Raw genomic sequence first — 8,825 nt, 5'->3', positions numbered from 1 at the left:
TCAATTGTTTTCACAAAGTCACATCAAATTATGACTACAGCAGAGGAATAAACTACAGTTGAAATGTTCATTCACTTTAATTTGACTTATGTCCTCCATGTCATGAACATTCTTCTCCAGAATGTTACAAAATATACTGAACAATGATTTAGCAATAACATTATGATGTATAGCTTAACACATTCATTGCCAGACCAGCAAAAAAAAAAAAACAATGCATCATTTGACGTCTTTTTCCGTCAATGGCAGTGAATGAGTTAATCACAAATGGGCAACAACTTGATCGAATCCTTTCAGAGCTGTATTAAAGCTTTAATACAAAACACTGTTCCGTTGATTAAACTTGACCTTTATTGACAAATAGTACAAACTGCATAAAAAAAAAAAAAAAGTTTCACAGTGTATCACGAGAAAAATAAAAATACTGACAACATGATTTAAAAGTTTAGCTTCAGTTATCCAAATGTTTCACATCAAAACAGTCAAGTATCCGCAAAGGATTCGGGACATTTTGTTTGTGCAGCTTCCACACCCAAAACAATTTGGACCTTCCGAGTTGCGAGTTGAGCGCGTGAGTCACCGACTCCTCGTGGGAGGAAGGAGCGAAGATTGCGTCAATCCTGTCTAAACGGGCCCAATGAGGCCTTCTGAGAAAGTCCCGGCGTGATTCTCGACATCTCGGTGCAGTTGCCAGCTCTCCTCCCGGACTCCTTTCAACGCGCCTTCCTGTTGCCGGACACAAACATCGTACGTCATAAACACGAATCAGATAATACACGTGTCAAATCAATGACATCATACCACTGACGGCTTGCGTTTTGTAAACATTTGACAAAAGACTTGTAAACAGACCTGCTGGGTGTCGGCAAACACCAGGATGATTTCCCCCTCTTCAAATTGCAGCTGGCCACTTTCAGAAGCCGCGTAACTCTTTAGCGCCACCCCCTGGCGTTGAAGCACAAAGAGCACAAACTGTAGTGGTGACCAATGTTATTTTAGTTAACTCAAAAGTTCAACAAACAATTTCATTAATGAAATAAAATAAAAAAAACAAGTGCTCTTTAAAAAACGAAAACCAACTGAAACTACATTCTATGTTTACAAAACGAACTAAAACTATAATTATAAAAAAAAAAATGTCCTTCGTTTTCATCTTTGGTAATTAATTTAATGAAGTGACGTCATCTCGTAGCAGCCAATGGAAAAGCACCTTCAGATGACGTCGCTCCCATGCTGTTTTTTTTAATATTGTGCACAACACTTTTTTAAACTAAAACTAATACCAAAACCAACTAAAACTCAAAACTAAAAATTTATCAAATAAATAAAACGAATACAAACTAACAAATCTACCCTGAAAACTAATTAAAACTAACTATATTTTAAAAAATCAAATACAAATAAAATTTACAAAAAAACTAAAATGAAAAATTTAAATTCCAATATGTCTTTGGGACTCTTAAAAAAATAATAATATTAAATAAATAAAAATAAAATAAAATAAAATAAAAAAACAAACAAAAAACGTATTTACACGTTATTGGGAGCAAATGAGTTAAAAAAAAAAAAAACAGACAACGGGTGGCAGCAGAGTATAAGAGATCAACCAGGACCTTGTTGCATGCAAACAAGCTGACTAAACTTGGCTATATTCTAATGTTAATTGCTGGAAAATGGAAACAAATACACTTTTTTTCTTCTTTCTTTTGGTAGGTTCCATGTTTTCATAGCAATAGAACACAATATTCTGTGGGCCTTGAAAAATGAGTCAAAATCCGCTAAAGCAGCCGGAAGTGAAGGGGATTGCTTCTGTGAAAATGACTGGGAGTGAATGAATTAATGGCTGTTTGGTTTCTTTCATTGTTGTCTCATGTAAAGATGAATATCTGCAGAAATGTGAGCGTGTTAACACCACCAAACGTGTCCGCCTACCTTGTAGAGAAAGCCAGGTGGATAGCCGTCATCTTCTGACCCATCCGTCATCTCTTTGTTGTCCGATTCTGCCGTCTCCTCCTCCTTAGCGGTCAGGAGCGGAGGTTTCTCCGAGCGGAAAGATACACGAGGGGCTGGAACTGGTGGACTTTTGCTCTCGGCTTCCTCCGACGGCGCCTCACTCGCATCGTCGTCGTCCTCCCGCTCAGCAACGGCCGCTTCGTCACTACCGGCGCAGTCGGAAGGGCTGGACGTGTCTCGCCTCGCGGCGTCCGATTTGGGGACGCCGGAGTCGTCCGACTGATTCGTGGCCAGTTCGGCTTCCGCCTCCGCCAGACTTTCGCTCGGGCTCGTGTCGCTGCGCTCGCTGACGCACTCCGACCGCCTCCTGGGCGTGTTGGTGCCGCAGGAGCTCAGGTCGGAGTCTGACGAGAGGCCGCTTTTGGGAGGGGCCACGCTTTCCTGCGCCGCGCACGTCTCGCCCGAGTCGCTTTGCGTTTGTGGCGGCGGCGGAGAGGACGGTAAAGCGTTTTTGCCATTTTGGGCTGAGGAATGGATGGAGACGTGATCAGCCGGGAAGGCCGTGTTGCACGGGATTGGATTGGAGATGAGCAGGGACTTTGTCTTCTTTGATTTCACTGTGGCGCTACGCAAAAAAAAAAAAAAAAAGTTAGTTTTGGGCTTGGATGATTTTTTTTTTTTTTTTTTAAATATATATATCACCTGTTCAGACCCTTTACGATGAATTTTTTTCCAGAGTGTTGATCTTCTAGTTTCTTCATCACATTGTACAAATCCCTGTTAAGCTGCATAGGAACAAAATCGTAATATTGTTCTTACATTACTGAATGTTGAAATGCTTTAGCATTAGAATGACAAAAAAAAAAAAAAAAAAGTGTCTTGTCTCACTTACCACACTCATTTCCTTATAGAAGACATCTCTCAGATTTGATACATTTTGGAAGACGGTCACGTAGCAACCGATGCGGCTACAAACAAACAAACAAGACGTTTATCAGCTTATCCTCGTGATATCAGTTACAATACATTACATGAATGCGTTTATATTCTTCTTTAACTCTTTCACTCCCAGCCATTTTCACAGAAACAATCCCGTTCGCTCCCGGCTTTTTACTGGATTTTGCAAGGCCCACAGAATGTTGTGTTCTACTGCTATAAAAGCTATCAAAAGAAAGATTAAAGTCTCTTTTTTCATCAAAAAAAAAAAGTCGGTTTCTATCTGTTTCCGTTTTGCAGCAATTAGCATTAGAGGAGAGCTAAGTTTCATCAGTTTTCACAAATCTATTCAAAATTGTAAGTTAGTAATTTAGCTTTTTTTCTACATGACCCTGGTTGATCTCCTTTGCTCTGCTGCCACCTGCTGGCCGTTTGTGTAATAACTACCATTTCTGCAACCGTTCTTTGCAGTTGAGAGGCTGCATCAAAGCCTTCTGTATGCTCTAGCATAAACAAAAAAACGTATAAATATGTCTTTGGGACACTTAAAACATTTTTTTTTTTAAAACGTATTTACACGTTATTGGGAGCAAATGGGTTACTTCACGTTCCACAAGCCAATATGTGGGAGCACATACAACATATTACTGTCAAGAAAATTTGGACTTGACTTCCCCTCTAAGTAGGTTAATTCTCTTATTCAACAGACAATATTTATGGTATCCAAGAAACCAATGTCATTATGATTCTGATGGGCGCATTATTTGGATTCACAACCTTTCTATGAAACCAAAATGGCTGCTGGAAAACCAGAAAAGTGATGTCAGTGTCTTTTTCACAGTCCTGTTCGATACATAGGGAGACGTTCTCAATTTTGCTTCTCTTAAAACATCATTTGTAAATTGGATTTTTTTTTCAGACATAAAGTAGAAGACCTGCCAGAATAGAAAGGAGAAAACAAAGTAGCGAAAAAGAAAGTTATGAGGGGAAGTGCAGCTGGGCAATCAAACCTCTGATAAAGAACAGGCAGCTCGTCCCTCAGCTCCTGATTTATCTCCTCAAAGACATTCTGGGCTTTGTTGAACTCCTCCTCTGCCTGCAGTAAACAAAGGAAGAGTCAACAGTGGACGTGCTACTTGTAGTCAAAAAGTCGTATATACGAGTTATTTGCTACCTTCACAATTTTGGCATCATCCTTTTTCTTGGCACTCTGAAGCGCCTCCAGGTGGTGACGCGCTGAATCGTAGTCCACCAGCTTTCGGCCACGTTTAGCGACTCGTTCCTGAAACACACACACACACAGATTAAAGCCGTTTTGTATTCTTTTGAGAGTATCAAACAAAAAAGAAATGTTCATTTTGTATGTGAAATCAGTTTGATAGGCGCAGACGAAATCAAAGCCAAAAAAAAAACAAAAAAAAACGGGATACCTTGACTTCTGGAAACTGGCTCGTATAGTTTTCCATGGTGCGCACGATCTGGTCGTTCATTTTCTCCTCATAGTCGTTCCACAGTAAATCTTCACTCTAAAACGTGACAGATTTGTTGGAATTCAGTTAGACCATACTGCGAGTAAATTGGTTTAAACTACGGGTGCCAGGCGATTAAAGTTCTTAACCGCAATTAATCGCATGACTTCAGTAGTTAACTCACAATTAATCGCAAATTTTATATCTGTTCTAAATGTACAATAACATTTTTCCAAGTTTCATACTCTTAACACAAAAGTGGAAAAAAATGTAAACTAATAGAAACATGGCTGCATCTTTTAGCCATTGATACAGTATTTTCATAATAATTCATAAACTTGAGTTAAAATGAAAATGATTTTTTTTTTTAAATGAGTGTGATATTGATTTGTGTTGGTCATTTTTCTGCCACAAGATGGCATAATTGCATTTGTAAGACAGTGACAGCTCAGTGCATTTTCATTTTCATATTAAGAGCTATCTAATCATTAACATGAAGTAACTTGTGAAATTCTGCATACTTTTTTTTTAAAATTATAAAATACAACTTGACCCCAGTCACCACAAATATATGCATTATTATTACATTTATTACTCCTAAATTTTGACGTGGATGTGTCTGCTGCATTGCGATTGGAATTCCTCCAGTACAGGCTTTATAAGTAATAAATAAAAAAAAATAAAATAAAATAAAATAAAATAAAATAATAATGGCGTTAAAGGAACTTGAAATGAACTGGAAATTAACGCACTAATTGTGACACCCCCTAGCTTAAACGCAATTAAGAATGCTGCCGAATTAATTCAAAGATATTGAACAGTAAACAGTCAATAGTGTATTTGTTTCAAGGCTGCAATCAATTATTCATTATCGGCACCCAAGGTCAGAACGCACATTTGCTGATTTAAAAAAAAAAAAAAAAAAAAAAAAAAAAACTTTCTGACATATTAACGGCAACATATTCTCATTTCTATTGAGATCAAGAAATATGACGACGAAAATACTTGTATAATGACAGCAAGGTCCTCCACTCCGTTCCAGTCCGATTCGTAGACGTCTCGCAACGTCTGAGACAGCCGCTTCGATGTCTCGTGTACAGCTGTGGAAATGGGAATTAAAAAAATCACATCACTTTCCAAAAGTCATCTTTTTTGCCGTTTTGAATCAGCAAGCACGTTAATGTAAGCATTGTTTTTCAAGGTTTGCGGCAAGACTTGTCACACCCACACTGAGAAGGTCAAATCAACACTTGCTTCCTGACTGTAGCTCAAATAATAATAATAATAATAGATGACAATACTGTACTAGAAAAGCAAAGCCTTTCTTAAACATAATAAAATCACCAGCACTGAGCCTGTTTTCACTTTTTTTTTTTTCTTTGAAGCAACGCAGACATCATTGCAAAATAGGACTGCGGGCACCAAGACGAGTACAAATTCACTTCCCATTTACTCAGGCGTCCATCTTCCTCTTAAAGTCTGCCAGTTTGTTGAAAGAATGGTGTCTGTAAGTATTTAATCATGCTTTGGAAACAAACTTGCCTTTCACCGCAACATAGTAGGCCTTGACATCTTTAAGCAAGCGGCTTCCGTCAATCTGTGTGCAAAGGAAAAAAAAAAAAAAAATCATCATGAGTTGCGGGATTTGTGCTAATACAACACTGTCAAAAATAATGGGATTTTCCTTTCCGTTAGAGAGAACGTACTGTATTACAAAATGTCCTCCCGTTTACTCTAACAGAGCTAACAAACTTAAAAGTCGATTAAAAGGGGGTAACAAAGTCAAAGAAACGTCTTTACGATTGCCTGTTCTATGCGGTACAAGTTGTCGAAACGCGGCACTCTGTTCATCTCAGTGGGCGGCCATTTTGTCTCTTGAGGCAAATAGAAAAACAATGCAGATAGGAAAATGTCCATAAATCCGCGAAGATGTGATTACGGTATATTGAATGGCTGCTTCACAACATAACTGACCTCCCAATAAATCTGAATTTTAATTTAGGATTCTTGAAAACAAAAATACTGCAATGACACTAAATTAAAATATAACACGGCGATGATGAATATTGAAGTGAAAATAGTTGTCACATGTTGGCATTCAACATCCTTCCCCTTGCTCAATGGAAAGTCGGACTTTTTGAAAACGCGCTACACTTGCATTTTCCAAGTGAAAGTGCTTTCAGGAACTCGATTCCCCTCATACCCGTAGCAGCAAGTCATGAAACTCAGTAATAAAAATCTACTCTTTTTGAATAGTTACTGTACTTTGTTTTTAAAAGTAATGACTTTGTGGAGACATAAAGACGGGAGCTTTAAAAGGACAACATAGAAATGTCTGTTACATTCTTATGGTACCAAGATTGCATAAATAGCACCGTAATATGCACTTTTATTTCATAAGGGGGTAGAGTACTGAATGATATCATGGTACAATATGCAACTTGTCACTATAAGAAGTTGAAAGAATAAAGACAGGGGATTGTCTTTTATCTAAGTTTAACTTTAAGTAACAATAGACTCGATCCAAATAGGCCAACATGTTTTAATAGTAATAATACAACAACAACAACAACCACAATATGTACCTGTTGTTTGTTGAGGTTCTGCGAGCAAACCTCAAACTGTTCATCCTTCGTCTCCATGGTTTTTCCCAGTTTTTGTAGGACCTGCGTGATCACAACATTGAGATTTCAGCTTGAACCGTCTTTGCCGTTTGCCAAATGTAGCAATTCACATTCGTATATTTTGTCGTGCTCAGCAAGGCAAGCAGCATCTTCATTTTTTTGTCAATTCAAACATTTTTCACGTCTTCGCATCGTCTCAGATAAATATCCTTAACAGGCCGGTGTTTTGTTACTCTACATGACCTTCACCTTTTTTTAAAAATGAATCAAAACATCTGACCTCTCTTTATCCGACTCACTAAAATAACATTTGGCCTACAAAGTCATAGCACATACACTCATCCACCAGACTTAATGAGGCGTCGGCTTCAACTTTGTTCTATGAAACAAATCAACCTCAAAGTTGGTGTTAGAGAGTTCGGAAAGCAGCGGAAGTTCACAATCAGGAAGTGGTGACTTGTGTGTTGGAACGCAGCTGTGTATGTGTGTGGTACTGAACAACACTGTGATGTTCTGACAGGGATCAGAAAACATATGTTCAATGCCGAACTAGTAATTTCGTCATTTGAATTCACAGGTCACGTAGCAACCGCACAGAAAACGATCACAGCACATTCCAGACACGACTGCAAGTATGTCACTCGCTACATTTAAAAAAACAAAACAAAACTAAAAACAAAAATTAAGGTACAGTGTACTTTTATCCTGGACCACGCTTCACCATCAACACTTCGTACCTATCGACACATTCGACACACATCTCACCTTCTCCTGTGCGCGATTCAATGACTTCTGGACTCTTTTAGCGAAAATTCCTGCACCGGACTGCAGGTTCGGTCCTATTTTATTCTCGGCCATGGTTCGCTTGACAACGGTTCGTCTGCTTCCTCTTGAAAGACGACGTACGTCTGCCTTCTAACTAACTAACTGGAGGCGATGAAGGTGGAGCAACAAAAGGCAAATGACACGATTCGACACACGCGCGCGCGTGCGCACAAACACATGGAAACAACTTTTTTTGGAGTGAATTCTTTGACATCACGAGCGGCGTGTCGTCATTATGGAGCGTCTGTTGCATGTCCCAATAGTGCTTTCACATAGTTGCAAAAGTAAACCAGGCTTCTTCCACACACTCACCTGAAAAGCATGCTCGTCGATTGCGTCCGTACGGATGAGGCGGAGTTGACTCAGTGAAGTGATGAGACCGGTGAAGCAGCCGAGCAGGATGCTCTCAAATGGGTCGCAAAATAACCCAGAACTACATCATTTATGAATGAATAGTTTATCTCAGCATTTCCAGTGTCTTCAAATACACAATATCCATAAATTTAAAATACCAGCTCCTTTAAATAATTGATTAGTTGATTCTCTGTTGCCAACCTTACTAATTATTCTAATAGCATTTTTTTAATGTAATTTTATAGTTTGGTCATATTTGCTTAACCCAAACTGAAGCACAATATGTGAGGCAACAGGACAATACGTTATATAAAGCCCTTTATTGTTTAGAAAGAACAGATTCAGCTCATTTACGTTGAGTGTATTCTGTCTGTGGCTTCCAACACAATTTATGATCAGTAATTACTCACAAAAACTTTGTTCCAGTAACTCGCTCAATACCATTCAAAATTAAGTTTTATATCGTAGTTGAAGTGCATACGACTCAACACCATAAATTTCGTTTTATTTATTTATTTATTTATTTATTTATTTATTATTATTATTATTTTTTGTATTTAATTATAATTTTTTTCAATCAAATTTCTTTAAACGGTAAATATAGTTGAGTTGGGTATAATTACACGAACTCAACTTTACCTGTTTACAACAATAACTTGTGTCA

At 38.2% G+C, this 8,825-nt stretch overlaps 1 protein-coding gene across 2 annotated transcripts; it reads right to left on the bottom strand.

Moving 5' to 3' along the window:
• Positions 1 to 333: 333 nt before the first annotated feature.
• bin2b (bridging integrator 2b) lies at positions 334 to 8,168 on the bottom strand. 2 transcript variants are annotated; one of them, XM_077530394.1, is made up of 12 exons: positions 8,120 to 8,168; positions 6,944 to 7,024; positions 5,901 to 5,955; positions 5,364 to 5,458; positions 4,320 to 4,415; positions 4,064 to 4,171; positions 3,900 to 3,985; positions 2,846 to 2,921; positions 2,656 to 2,738; positions 1,933 to 2,578; positions 853 to 945; positions 334 to 726 (listed from the first exon to the last, which is right to left on the bottom strand). In XM_077530394.1, exons 2-12 carry the CDS (start codon positions 6,998 to 7,000, stop codon positions 625 to 627), a joined length of 1,497 nt encoding a protein of 498 aa, XP_077386520.1. In that variant the 5' UTR covers positions 7,001 to 7,024; positions 8,120 to 8,168; the 3' UTR covers positions 334 to 624. The 2 variants fall into 2 exon arrangements, with proteins under 2 accessions (XP_077386520.1, XP_077386519.1); XM_077530393.1 differs by lacking the exon at positions 8,120 to 8,168 and adding an exon at positions 7,748 to 8,050.
• Positions 8,169 to 8,825: the final 657 nt, after the last annotated feature.

Source organism: Festucalex cinctus, chromosome 8 (genome assembly GCF_051991245.1).
Source record: "Festucalex cinctus isolate MCC-2025b chromosome 8, RoL_Fcin_1.0, whole genome shotgun sequence".
NCBI lineage: Eukaryota > Metazoa > Chordata > Actinopteri > Syngnathiformes > Syngnathidae > Festucalex > Festucalex cinctus.
This window is presented reverse-complemented; position numbering and strand designations above follow the sequence as displayed.

Coding starts and splice junctions, on each gene's coding strand:
- bin2b (XM_077530393.1), bottom strand. CDS start 7,840: ATGGCCGAGAATAAAATAGGACCGAACCTGCAGTCCGGTGCAGGAATT. Junction 2,739..2,845: donor TCTATAAGGAAATGAGTGTG/GTAAGTGAGACA, acceptor GTTCCTATGCAG/CTTAACAGGGATTTGTACAA. Junction 2,579..2,655: donor ATCGTAAAGGGTCTGAACAG/GTGATATATATA, acceptor TTTTTTGCGTAG/CGCCACAGTGAAATCAAAGA.